This window comes from Fundulus heteroclitus, chromosome 20 (genome assembly GCF_011125445.2).
Source record: "Fundulus heteroclitus isolate FHET01 chromosome 20, MU-UCD_Fhet_4.1, whole genome shotgun sequence".
In the NCBI taxonomy this organism is placed as follows: Eukaryota; Metazoa; Chordata; class Actinopteri; order Cyprinodontiformes; family Fundulidae; genus Fundulus; species Fundulus heteroclitus.
Window position 1 is genome coordinate 29,368,558 of NC_046380.1, and position 14,348 is coordinate 29,382,905.

Below are 14,348 nucleotides of genomic sequence, written 5' to 3' on the forward strand. Positions count from 1 at the left end.
TCCAAAATGTAAATTGTGGTGGTAATAATGTAGATGCTCAAGGTGCTGTATATGGTGTTATTGACAATACAATGTAAGACAAGCCACATATTCAAAAATACATAAATTAATCAAAGCAAAAATAATTCCCATCCATACTTGCATACTCCAAGGAAGCGTCATTTTCTGTAACAGTGCAATCCGGTCATCAAACAGGACTTTGATGACCGGATGGCACAGAAATGCATTCAGACACACAGTAACCAGTCAAATTGTTATTTTTGACCAAATCATTTTAATCATTTAAAACCCTGGCCAACCCCTGCCTGTTTGAGTCACGCTTGTTCATACAACAATAGGTCTGAGTCTACCGTATAAAACCTCAGAAAGATTAGGTGGATATGGGGAAAATCTGAAAGGATATGGATGTAAAAACAGGAAAATAGCTTTAAATTCCAGGGACATCACTCATCAACAGGTGCTGATCAATAGATATAACATATGAACTTTGTTTTACACAAATTAACAAAAGCTTCATTAATGATTTAAGACATTGGGATTGATATAAGATAATAGGTAAGGGTAATTGAACAAAACTAAATTTCAAACCAGATTGATAATCTCATTCCTCTCATCATTGGGTTCAGTTATGAAACACTGAACTGAGTGGATTTTCTGAAGGTAAAACAGCATGAGATGAAAGTTTCCCATTCCCATTATAGAATTACGTATTTTATATCCTCCCTGGATAAAAGAGAAAAAGTTATTTATTTACCTGAATGCAGCCAGGTACTCAGCATCCCCCATTGGAGGGTTCAGACCACCAGTCCATCCCACGTTGACATTGAAGCCCTGACCTGCACCAAAACCCACCTGGAGAAAAACAGACCAGGAAAAAAAATCACTGAGAATGTCAAAAAAAAAGTAAACAACTCTTCAGTAAAAGTTGAGAAACTCCATGATGATGACACATTTGTGTGAAATATTCGCAAAATCATCATAACTGTTGCAAAACCTTGTGTTGCAGCAACAGAGGGAAAGTTGCTGCATCTCTTTAAGGCAACACCAGGGACTGATTATGGTTCCTAAATGAAATACGGATGGCTGTTAATTCAACACCCCTGTCCCTCCATTTTGATTTCTATACAATTTGTCAATTGGCCTTTATAAATCACTGAGCCAGATCATAGTTACAGCCGTTTATAGTTCCCAAGCTTTAGGGTACAACTTAAATGGGCTGATTGATCTACAAAAAGAAAAAAAGAAAATGAATAAGGATATACGAGATACTGTAAATTATATTCATGTACTAAAAGCATCATGATTATATATTATTCTGTATATAAGAGTTAAAATAAGACACCGAATCTTATTCAACACAACTTATTTTCTAGGTTTAAGAAAGATGGCAGGCAGAGGCGATGGAGCTTCTCTCAGGCTGACCTCGCATACTCGGGGCAGAATATGAACGGAGGCCTGGCCCTTGGAAAGAAGCTAAGGATTCCTGTCTCCCTCTCTTTGTAGTCCTGCTAGAAGCCATTAGCTGTTCCCCAAACTCTTCACCATCAGTCAATGTGTCAGCTTGAGGAGAAGTGGAGGAGGTTGATTGACACCCTCTTGGCAACAATGTGTGGTAATTTCCTTTGTGTGTGTGTGTGTGTGTGTGTGAGTGTGTGTGTGTGTGTGTGTGTGTGTGTGTGTGTGTGTGAGTGAGAGCATGGGTGTGAGAGGATGCTTGAAAGAGAAAGAATGCTGATGAGCATCACAGAGCGTCTGTCTCCATTCTTCTCTCAGTGGACGGGATGTTCGCGGGGCAAACGAAAAACACATGAGGCCTCCTGTCCTCTGCCAACTGTTAATGTACCCGCATGCGTGTGCTAGGGCGCACAGTCGGATACACAAGCACACTCACATAAACCAAACATACCATTTCTGCGATAGCTCCGAGTGCCTTGCACTCTTCTTTGTCCTCTGTCTCTCTTTCATGTTTCAGGACTTACTGGACTGAATTAGACCGTCGCTGGTTTTTGTGAGCTACTCTGCGCTCTCTGTTATGACGATGACATCAGACCCCTACCCCATGGTGAGATATATACCTACACGGGGGGACAGAGAGACTCCAGAGGTTTACCACACTGCTCAACAGTCCACTTCAGGCAAAGCCACATCCAAGCCAACAAAGCGTTTTTATGTGCCGCTCCTTGTGAGATTTTATGGGAAAACACTGAGTATTATTGTGGGGGAGGATGGCAGAGTGAGAAGAAGGAATGCGGGGGATTGAATGGGTGGCGAATGTCAGCATGGGATGGGGTCCGTTCAGCTGACTAGGATAATCATTACCTTCGGTTTTGGGTAAGACCACAGGAAGAAAACATAGGCATCTCAATTTCTTGGATTCAAACAGCCGTTCAATTCAGCGTCATACATCCTGCTGAGAGGGACTGACCTCCGAAGGCCCCAAAGTTTCTCAACCAGAAGTACGAAGGTAAACATACGCACAGCAGTTACTGAAACATACAATAAAACGTCTTCATGGCCCGTTCCCTTCATAAACATGCTGGTGGCGTTTAGAAATTTGTCTTAAATAAATTGTCACACAAACAAAGATGACGCAAGACTTGCAGTGGGAGAGTGAAAAAAAAAAACATGAGACCTTAAGCTTGCTTTTTAAAGGATTCATACTCAAACAAATACCAAATACTCTGCTGTGTAAAAGCACATGACGTCAAACGTCCAGTACAATCTGCAGTACAGCTGTAAATAATGTAATATTAATACAGCAGATCTGTGAAGCTCTTAGATGTTTCTAAAAAAAAATCCATGAAGGAATAGCACCATGAATATACCCTTATAAATACACTTTAGTGGCAGCATTATGACATGCTTTTCTTCAGCAGAGACAGCAAAGATAGTCAGAGTTGATAGGAGGATAAATTGAGCTAAATACAAGACAACCCAGAAAAAAACTTGGTCAAGGCTGCAAAACACCTAAAACTTGTGCAGACAGTCATCTTCCAGGGGGATAAAAATGCTGTTTGGAGAAACACCTCATCTACCTTATCTACTCTAGACGTGTAAAACCTGCAGACACCCCAAGAAGACTTGTTGTAATTGCAGTGAAAGGTGGTTGGACAGAATATTGACATCAGGGGGCTGGAGAACTGAATACAAAATTTACTTTTGGCATGTGTTGAAATGTATTTCCCTTTTTCATCCTTAATTATTACTTTCTATTGGTTTACTGGATAATAAGATACATTGACAGTTTTGGTGGTAGCATTACAAAACAGAAAACATTTCAAGGGGTATACATACATCCATTACCTGGCCAGCCAGATTGATAATGTGTAGCACTATGCGCTCTGTACATTATCAGTCTGGGTCTGCTCCCATCGAATCTGTTCGAGGAAACGAGGGACATTCAACAGAACTTTCTGAACTGATTGGATGAAGCGGCACCTAACAAAAGTTGGTCTTAGCTAATCACGGTATCAAATGAAACACAGGGACACTCGTGACAATCGTAAATTCTGACAAAACAGATGTGATAGCAGCAGCTACGCATGTGCCACCTGCACTGCCATGTTTATTTTGGTTCAGCAGTGGGCTTGGCACTTCTTGCCTTCGTCACAGCTGGTATGCCCCACCGTAAACCTTAATACTGCAACGTGATTGGCCGACCCGTTTTGAGTCGGTCTGAAACTGTTGATGCGTGAGTTAGACAAGATGGATTCTCGTGTGTTCGTGAACGCACAAATACCACGAGGATGGAGCTTGCCGGCAAGGTTATAGTAATACCACTCTCTTCATGAGATATGGCATAAAATAGGTGTAATTGACAACACCTGCTGAATCAATATCAAATAATCCACAGACAGTTTTATTGCTGTGGGCTTCTGTAATTAGGATATAAAGATATATATTGTACAAGTACCTCGCTTGGATGTCCACTACCAGGAAAGAAGTTCCCATCATCATAGCGATGCAGAGAGATGTACAGGACACTCGGGTCATTATAGAAGGCCTCTTGGGTGCCGTTGCCATGGTGCACATCCTGGACAAGATTTAGTGAGATACTCATGAGTGGATGCAAGTATATTAAACATTTGTTCAAACTAATTCAGACAGTAGAGCTAATTACAAAAACACAAATATGTCTCACATGACCTGAAAAGGAGCAAACAGTTTGTAAAACTAGCAAAACGTTTCCACATCAGGACCAAAAGTACTTATTCTATTTAAATTGCTTTATGATCTTATTAATAAACTATAATTTCAAACTGAATTATGCTGGAGAGTATGGCCTTCGCAAAGATATTATACAGACTCAAATACACACATGTTGAGCAGAGACAACGGCTGGCTATGGATCAATATCAGCACATGTATGCCGCGTTCAACTTTTATGTGCCTGTGTGAGATTTTGAGTTAGCTCTAAGCACATGTGACAGTTCGGCTGACACGTGGATAACAGAAATAACTGTCTAAATGATCTAAATGATGATTAGGAGTGCTACTGTATGTCTGGATCCCTGTTTTTCTTTTTTGTTTTTGCACCCAGGAAAAGATTTTCTCCCAGTAGGTTTGCATTGTGTCCATGAAGCAAAGGGTGATGCTGGTCGTCCTTTTGGGCCTTACCCAGTCCACGATGAGGATCTTGCTGACGTTAAGTTTGTGTTGGAGCTGCTTGGCTGCGATGGCCACGGAGTTGAAGTAACAGAAGCCCCTGTGGACAAACAAACAGGAAGAGTGGCAGCCACATGTGTTTATCACCGCATCTCCAGCAAATTAATTTCACAAAATCCCCATATGGTCCGTAGGAACCTGCAGGACAGTTCTTTGGCTTTGTGTGGCGCCTCTTCAGGCCATGACAGTCCAATCGTCGACTCCTGCCACGTTAACGTCAACCGTATATTATTTGGGAAACAAGTGTGTTTTACGTTGCTCTGTATTTGCCTTTTCTCAGCTAACAAACAAAAACGCCCTCTGTTATTAGAATATCATGCTGAGTCTAAAATATTCCTCTCCTGAGGAACGCAGAAGTCACAAATTTTACGACAAACTGAAAGCATAGCTTATCATAAAATTTAATACAGATTCCAAACCAAGGTGCTGTCACAAATCTGGCGGGATGTTGGGGGATGATTTCGGAGAAATGAACTCACTAACGTTGGCTGTCTACAACAAAGGTATGCAAAGAAAGTGTCGATGCATGGAAAACAATAGAGGAATGTCAGAAGAGGCAGTGTCAGCATTGGGTTGCCTAAATGTGTGTGTGTGTGTGTGTGTGTGTGTGTGTGTGTGTGTGAACAATGCATATCATAGGCTGTCCAAACTTAGCTCATCAAGAAAAATCATTATCACACCATAAATAACCAGTGACAAGCGCTGCTGAGCTCACACACACGGCCACAGCTGAATGTGGTTATTTGGCTAATGCCTGCTATCAAAGGGTGACACAAATCAATGCACGCAAGTATGCACATCCACACATATCCACACACAGCACATGTGCAGGGTGCATGGACACACACCTCCTGCACGTCTCTTTTGAGGTGCTTTGCTTTGTGTCTTGAAAGCTTTAAAGAAAACGTGGAGGAGGTGGCTGGCCTCAGGCATCAGGCAGGTAGTACACGCCACACATACATTAACATAGACAGACTTAGACTCCCTCTCTGTCTTTTTTTTTTCCTCCTTTAGAAGTATACTGTAGCTGGTTTATAAAATGCCCTTTGCAGCCCCCCTTAGCTCCTAGTATGCACGTGTGTGTACATGTGTGCACGTTTCTGTACTTACAGAGGAGAGGAACGGGTTGCATGGTGTCCCGGGGGCCTCACCACTGCAAAACCATTCTGTGAGAGATCAGGAAACAATCTTAGCACCTCGCTCCTTTAACAACTTTTTCTTCAACACAAAAGCGCAAAAGCATTCGTGTGAAATTGCTTCAGATATATTAATAGGATGCACAAAAAGCGAGGAGCTGCAAATACATTCAGATTACTGTACGACAGTGTCCCTTCACTCGCACAGTAAATACTATTTGTAACACGGCAAATTCAAACCCTATAATAGACAATCTATATTAATCTGAAAACTACTCCTGTTGAGGTAAGTTAGGATCAAAATTACTTGTATTTGCTAAACGCCATAAAAATACACAGTTTTTTGTATTACTTTCTACCAATTCATACGTTTACATACATTTCCTTATTTGTTAAAACTGACTTTTAAACTGTAGGACTTGGCTGAAATGTTTTGGACAGCCTCCCACAAGCTTCTCACAATAGTTTACTAGAGTTTTGGCAAAATGTAATCAATGTTTTTTTTTAATGCTTTGGTTGGAGCTATTGCTTCTTCCTCACTGAGTGACCGGTCAGCACCTTGTTGGTACAGAACCAGTTCCAGTGCTCTGGAGCCGAGCATGCACATTTCACACCAAAACACCTTCATCTCCGGGACACAGAACCTGTGTCCTGTCACAACGGCATGAAGGCCTGACATTTTCATGCTGTTTATGCATCCATATAAATGTTCGAACAGATACAAGGAGCACCGTCAGCGATCTGGGAATTGTACCCAAGGTTCAACCAAAGTTTTGGAAGTCCACAATTCAGCCATCTGGGCTTATTTGTTTTGATTACAAAAAAAAAAAAAAAAATCATCCATCCTACAAAAGCTATGATATACTCTGCTACAAAAACACTCACCTTCAGCTCTCTCTGTGCCACCTTAAGGGCCAGGTCTATGATGCACCCTGCAGCCATTTGGGAAGCAACTGCTGTGTGCTGCTCATTCCAGACTGTATCAATGTCCACCTATTGGTAAAACAATGGAAAACACACTACAATCAGACTTTTTTTTCCCACATAAATATGTGAAAAGAATGGACAGGTTCCTGCACAGTGTTTCTGAAACATTTTTTATTAACTTACCAGATGATACAGGCAGAAAAAAACTGGTCAAAAGGTTTTTTATATTAGATAAAGTTGTTAAATCTTTTTAATACATCCCAGAAAAAAACAATGTTAAATAAGGGTCCTGTGAAAGTATTGTTTACATATCATTTAAGGATAATGAAATGTGAGCGGCGATAAAGATATATAATTATTCTTTTTCTTGTTTACTGAATTTCATTTTCTTGTGAGTTTTCTATGCGTTTCTTTGTTTTCGTACACTTTAAAAGTTATCTCTGCTGTGTTGTTGGGCGAACACTGAAATAATAAGATTTTTTTCACAAGGTATGCCATCTTGATCCAATCACTCCTCTTCACTCTAGCAGCTAAAGGCCGGAAATCCAGGCACATCGGTGCTCTTATCAGATGCCACCCATCCCCCTGCAGATTTTTCCTTCTTTCCTATAAGCTTAATATCATTTCATTTCATCCACATCCTCTTTTATTGTACCCAAGCAAAAAAGTCAAAAAAAAAAATTATCTTCAGCTGTTATATGTTCTCTCTTGCTGTTTCCTCCCCCTCTGACAATTGTACAGACTTTGATTTTGGAAGTTTTAAAGTTGTCTTAGCCAAAAACAATAGCATGAGCAATTGGTAGTATCATTACCTAGATTGTGTAATGAGGCATAATAAGGCATGTAATGTTTGCTGCTCAGTAATGCAATTAGATAAGTGGAAATATTCCCACATGACTAGAGTTTTAAAACAAATCTGTGATGTGTGTGTGTGTGTGTGTGTGTGTGTGTGTGTGTGTGTGTGTGTGTGTGTGTGTGTGTGTGTGTGTGTGTGTGTGTGTGTGTGTGAGAGAGAGAGAGAGAGCAGGACTCACCCCTACACCTCCACATGGTAAGTCCACAAAACTCTGTGGTCCTGCATAGAAATATTTGTAGCATTTAACAGTTGTGAATTTATCACATTGACTACACAAAATGTACACAACAAAAACTTCAGACCTTTTTACATTATGATCAAAAGCGTCAATGACTTTTAGTGCCATTTTGAGTGAAACAGCACCACAAAGTAGTGCATGAATGTGATGCAAAAGGAGAAATATAAATGGTCTTCAAGATTTTTCCCACATAAAACCCCAAAAAGTGTGAATATGCATTCAGCCCCTTGAGTTTGAGATCCCTAGAAAAACAGTGTCAATGATTGCCTCAACAATTTTGAGGCGTGTATGATTTGATTTTAGTGTAAATCCAACTGCCTTGTGATGCCCTCAGAGGTTTGTTAGACAGCATTAGTGAACGAGCAGCATCATGGTGCCAGAGGAACACAGCAGAGAGTGTCAGGGATAAAGCTAGGGAGTAGTTTAAAGCAGGGTTAGGTTATACAGCAATATCCCAAGCTCTAAAAATCTGACAGAGCACTGTTAGATTTGTCATTTTGTAAATGGGAGGAATAAAGACTGCAAAACGAGCAAGACATGGCAGTCCACTTAAATTGAGAGGCCAGAAAAGCAGAGCATTAATCAGAGAACCAACCAGCCGGAGTATTTTAACTCTGGAAGAGTAACAGCTCAGGTGAAAGAATCTGTTGACAAGCCAACTCCACAAATCTAGTCTTTATGGAAAAGTGGCAAGTAGAAAGCCATTGATGAAAGAAATATATAAGTCCTGTGTCTAGTTTCCCCAACGCCATCTCAGGGACACGGCAAACATGAGGAAGGTGCTCTGGTCATATCAGAGAGCCGAGAACTAATATTGTACATTAGGGCTGGACGATATAGGAAAAAAAGCATATTGATCAAATAGAAATCGTATTGATCGATATTGATAATTATCAAAACATTCAAAACATATATTTTAAGTGCAGCCCTGACTGGGTTATGCTGTTGCTTGATGACCTAATTTTAGATAAAGAACACTGAATTCAAACTCAACCTTTTATTCAACTTTTTACCAAAACTGCAAGTAAAAAAAAAAAGAAAGAAGAAGAACATGTGCTCTCTGAACTCTTTGAAGGGGGCAGAGCTTGGTGATGAAGCATTCCTGGGTTAATGTTTCTGATTAGTTGGGAGGATGTAATGACTATAGTATAACTACATGATAGGCTAGAATGTCCAAGGAAGAAAAACTGTTCTTCTATTGAACTTTTTATTTACCTTTTTTTTTTTTTTTTTTTTACTATTGCACCACGTGTCTATCAATCGATGTATACTGTTATTGAATTATCATCCGGCCTTACTGTATCACCATCCCCACTTTGAAACATGGTGGTGGCAGCCTCATGCCATGGGATTTAGTCTAGCAAGGACAGGAACGTGGGTCAGAGTTGATAGGAAGAAGAATGGAGCTAAGAACGGGGAAAACCTCAAAGAAAACCCGTGAGAGGCTTTAAAAGACTTAAGACATGGGTGGACGTTCAGCTTCTAGGCAGAGGTGGGTAGTAATTAGTTACATTTACTCAGTTACATTTACTTGAGTAACTTTTTGAACAAAATGTACATTTAGGAGTAGTATTACTGCTCTGTACTTTTTAATTTTAATTGAGTCATATTATTACTCATGTATCACTACTCTTACTTGAGTAAAATTTCTGGCTACTCTACCTACTCTGAGTAACTTGATGAATAAAGAACAGACTTGTTTTAACCAAAACTGGACCAGAGAGACAAAAACCTAGAGTTTATGTTAAAGTGAGAATTCTTGTTTGTACACAAACTTTGTTATTTTCTATCTGCAGAGCTCACTGAGCCACTTGGAAGTCAAATGCACGTACAGTAAATAGTAGATATTGTCATTATAAGTACTTTCCACTGTTCTAACATATTGCATATTAACTGCTGGAAGTATTGCTTTCAGGTGTAATGTTAAAATATGTGTTCGAAAAGTGTTTCTTCTGCCTGAATTTGATGTTCTGTTATTGTGTTATTCTTTGTATTTTTTTCTTTTTGTCTTTCAAAATACCAGAACTTGAACATAACCTTATATTTTGGTCTGTCCGATTACATAATTTAAAACTTTTAAGCATCAAATCATCAGTTGTTATGATTAGCTACTAAGTACTTGAGTAGCCTTCTTACTGAATACTTTTTTACTCTTACTTTATTAATTTCTTGGCTGACTACTTTCCACTTCTACTTGAGCAAAAATATGTTGAAGTAGTGCTACTCTTATTGAGTACAATTTTCGGCTACTCTACCCACCTCTGCTTCAAGGACAACCCTAAACATACAGCTGGAGCTACAGCAGAAGGGTTTAGTTTAAATCATATTCATGAGTAAGAATGGTACAGTCAAAGTCCAGACCCAGTTGAGAATTTGAGGCAAGACTTTAAAATTAAGGATCGCAGACCCCTTCCATCCAGTATGACTGAGCTTAAGCTATTATGCAAAGAAGAATGGCCAAAAAATGTATATCTCTTGACAACCAAAGGTTGTAGAGACATACCCAAGATGATAAGCAGCTGTTATTTCAGAGAAAGTTGTTAAAGATTTTTAAAATCCTGTACCATTTTTGTTCTATTTCAAGCAATAATTTGAAGTTTGTGGTTATGATTGGAAAAGAAAATCACAAGAAATTCAAAGGTTATGAATAACTTAGTAAATAATTGGTATAGGAGTATTATGAATGATTTTTCAGTCCTGTTATTGATCTTACCAGTAAGCCTTTGATTGTCCATCTTGCTGCCCGATATTAACACGTGGTTTTCTGAATGGACGGATAGCAGCTCTGCTCGGGTGGCTTTTCTGCTGTTGATTATCTTAAACACAGAAAGGTTTTTGTGAACACAGAACATTTATGGCATTTGTTTATTTATCTCATCATATACCAATGTGCATAGCTCCTACTTCACATTGGCTCTTAAGCCCTCTCTCTTGTAGTCTTGACCAGATGCTCTGGATCCTCCCAGCATGCTCGGCGTGGCGGCTGTTGTCTCCACAAATACACTGGTGCTTCTGCATCTGGGCATCATAAACCAAACCTGGATAGGCACACACAAAATCATGCTTTACAACCGAAGATTTCCTTCTTAAATGGTTTCAATCCTTCAAAACACACGATCACTAAAATCCTCCGCTAACTGGATCAGCGACTGACTCACCTGTAGTAAAACGTAGCTTAGCATCTGTGGCAGGGCTGGACAGTGACAGTGAAGGTATTGCGGCGGTTGCATGTAAAGTCGGAGTCAGGGAGGTGGAGGGTGGTAGAGAACGGCTCCGAATCACAGGCTGGTGAGACTGATGAGGCCAAACTAAGGTAGGAACTCCCAGTGCATCTGCCTGGAAAGTTGATCTGAGGATTACCTGCCTCTGTGTTTTGCAGATGTTAAAAGAGAAGACGAGGAAGTGATAAACATTTAAGACTAGTTGGAGCTGGTAAAAGGTGTTGTGAGTAAACTAAATATGATACTCCTATGCCTCCCGCTGGTAAAATTACTCATAATGTGGAAGATTTAATTTTACTTCTCTGGGACAAGAGTCTTATAGGGAACAGTGTGCTAATGCTGGTATAAATGAAGCAACAGTGCCCCCTAATGTTATAGCATATTAAGGCAAATTCATTTTAGTAAAGAAAAGCATATTGGTGTTTTGGGAAAGGATGTGACATTGCAGGTGAATCAATCTGTGGTTTCTATGTATAATAAATTGCTCAAGTGAATAATTAAAATGAATAAAATTAAATTTAGTTTTGCAGGATAGTTGAACTGATATTGTTTTATTGCCAGATTTGTTTGTGTATTTTAACATAAACTGACATTAGTACCTGACTGAGAGATTGAGATGTCTCGATCAAGCTCTCCCGAGAAGACGTAATGGACTCTGTGTCATAAACCGAGTCTGTGCTGGCAGTGCTTTCTCTCCTGCGGTGGCCGTCTTCGCACAGTGAGCCCAGTTCAGAGCCGCACAGAGACCCTGTCCCGGAACCTGATGCTGATCCGGTCTCCTCCAGGTCCATGTCCTCAGAAGGGATCTGTGTCAGATGGGACTTTTCGGTGAATTTGCCATTTAGTTAACTCAAAGCACAAGTTTGACACTTTTCAATTTGTAAAATTTCTCTCCTCTTCTTGACAGAATAATAAAACCAAACTGATGAAACCTAATCCCCGTTGGCTTAGGCAAATATTTTTTACAATTCACACATGGCCTACAGGAGGATGAATCAACTTTTTTTAGACACTAATAGATCTACAGTGATGCATTCACACCACTCAAACTTTTTCACTTTTTGTTTCATTACAACCACAAACAGGCTTGTTTTTTTTTTACCATTTCTCCTCTCTTGGAGAGTTTGCACAACTGCTGTACGCTTTCTATGTTCAGTTGATGAATTGAACATTGTTCTGTGAGATTCCCGGGACTTGGGATATTGTTTCATAACATAATCCTGCTTTAACATTTAGCCACAGTTTTATCCCTGACCTGTCTGCAGTGTGCTTTGGTCTTCATAATGCTGTTTGTTAACGCTTTTATCTGGGCTCTAAGATAGAAGACACTGAGATAAAACTGTTGTATTTATACTGGGATATAAGTAAATTAAATAAGTGGAATTAATAATTAGGTGGCTTTGGAGGGAATTGGTAGCACTGGATATTATTTTAAACATATCATAACAAAGGGGAGTGAATGCATATGCATGCCACACTTTCAAAGGTGTTGGTCTATGACATAAATTTTTTAATAAAATACAATAATGTTTGTGATTGTAACTTGACAGAAAGTGACAAAAAGTTTGACAGGCATGAGTTCTTTTCAAGAGCCACTACAGGTTTTTAATCTACGTTATCAATGCAAAGCGTGGTGACATTCATGCCTGCCTTGTCTCACCTTGCTTAGTTGTGCACTCAGCTTAAACCTTTCCAATCCAGCCTTGTGGTACAACTGGGAAAGCTGCTGGTGGGTGTGTGGGTGATGGCCCGCATGCAGGGGTAGGACTGAGTGGCTGTAAGGTAGTGGCTCTGAATGTGCTCGCTCCACAGGTCGGTGGGAGCCCAAGGCAACTAATCCTTCTCTTCTGGACGGGGAGGATAGGTGAGGATGCTGTTGCTGATGAATGGCACTCAAACTATGAACTGAAAAAAAAGAGAAAAATATGTTATGACAAAGAGGTGGACTACAAGTAGAAGCAAGGAATTAATGGGCATAAGGTGTGGGGAAAAAGGCAAAAGGGATAATAAGAATCAAGATTTGACAGAAATCTGCCAAACACGGCAAAAAAGAGAAGAAAACAATATTACAATATCAGCTTGTATGGGAAACCGATAAAAATGGGATAGTGTAATGAAATGTGACATTATAATAATGGTTCTGGCTCAATGGAACATTTTTCTATTCTGAGTGACGCTGCATCACTGCTCTCAGCTCGGTAGAGGGCGCTCCTGTGTCAAAGACACGCAGGGCGAGACAGACGTGATGCAAGCTTTAATGAGACCTCTTGATTTAAAATAATGTTTTTTGTTTTAAAACCTAGCAATTAAGCAGGACGCCTATTACTCAATGACTGGAAAAGCCTTATTCTCAACTTAAAATAAATACTAAACAGGAATGAGTTAAATATTCTCACATGAAAAAGTCTGATGAAATAAAACTTTACTTGTAAATAGTGTATATGTAAGATGAGGCCAAAATATCAACCATGAGTTCTAATATAATAAAATAGTTACATTTAGCATAGGCGTATTGCTGTTTTCTTCATGATATATACTTTACAAACATTGGCACTCACGGGGAACAAGCTGGTGACGCATAAACCTCACGTTCGGATCAATTATGATCACCGGCTGTAAGCGCTGAGACAGAGACGGGCCGCCTCCCTCCAGAGGTAGGAAGACAGATTGCAAACCCGATGCTGTTATCGACTTCGTTACACGCAAGTCAGTCTGTAGAGTTAGAGAGTGACAAACTTAGAAATGCTACAGAAGTACAATTAGGAACACATTCATTAAATGCATGATAAGAGGAAATGCTCAAGGTCTGATTTATCTGGTGGACTACTCCACAAAATGGAAGTGAAAGCCATGAGGTGTAGCTACTACATGCATCAACCTCTGAGAAATATGAAATAAATAATGTTGTGTTTATACAGAGACATCAAATGTCATGCTTCAGCTACAGACCAAATTTATTTTGCTGGAATTTTATGTGATAGACCAACACAAAGTAGCACTTAATTGTAAAGTGAAGGCAGAAGATCACAAGACTTTCAATGTTTCTTACAAAAATATTTAACATTACATTTTCACCCATTCTTATTTGCAAAAAAAGAAAAAAAAAAGAAAAAGTGAAAGCGATGACTGGAGAGTGTCTGTAAAAATCAATTTTCAGGTCTCTCTTAATTTCATTCAGGTCTGGAGTAAGTTTCATAATTACTCATAAAAATGCTTTGATCTGAACCATTTCATTTCATTGTAGATTTAGATTTATGCTTCAAGTAGTTGGTGGTATTTAAGCATTACTTAAACATCAATGTTAA

General features: G+C 39.5%; 1 protein-coding gene across 1 annotated transcript in view; it reads right to left on the reverse strand.

The window, feature by feature from the left end:
- Positions 1 to 14,348, reverse strand: part of LOC105931735 (histone deacetylase 7) — a 59,078-nt gene that overhangs the window by 9,798 nt on the left and 34,932 nt on the right. Inside the window, 12 exon segments of the mRNA XM_036151877.1 lie at positions 755 to 852; positions 3,914 to 4,033; positions 4,618 to 4,705; positions 5,776 to 5,831; positions 6,687 to 6,794; positions 7,763 to 7,803; positions 10,536 to 10,638; positions 10,727 to 10,860; positions 10,981 to 11,188; positions 11,643 to 11,849; positions 12,704 to 12,948; positions 13,602 to 13,755. Of these exon segments, the coding sequence (XP_036007770.1) occupies positions 755 to 852; positions 3,914 to 4,033; positions 4,618 to 4,705; positions 5,776 to 5,831; positions 6,687 to 6,794; positions 7,763 to 7,803; positions 10,536 to 10,638; positions 10,727 to 10,860; positions 10,981 to 11,188; positions 11,643 to 11,849; positions 12,704 to 12,948; positions 13,602 to 13,755 (1,562 nt within the window).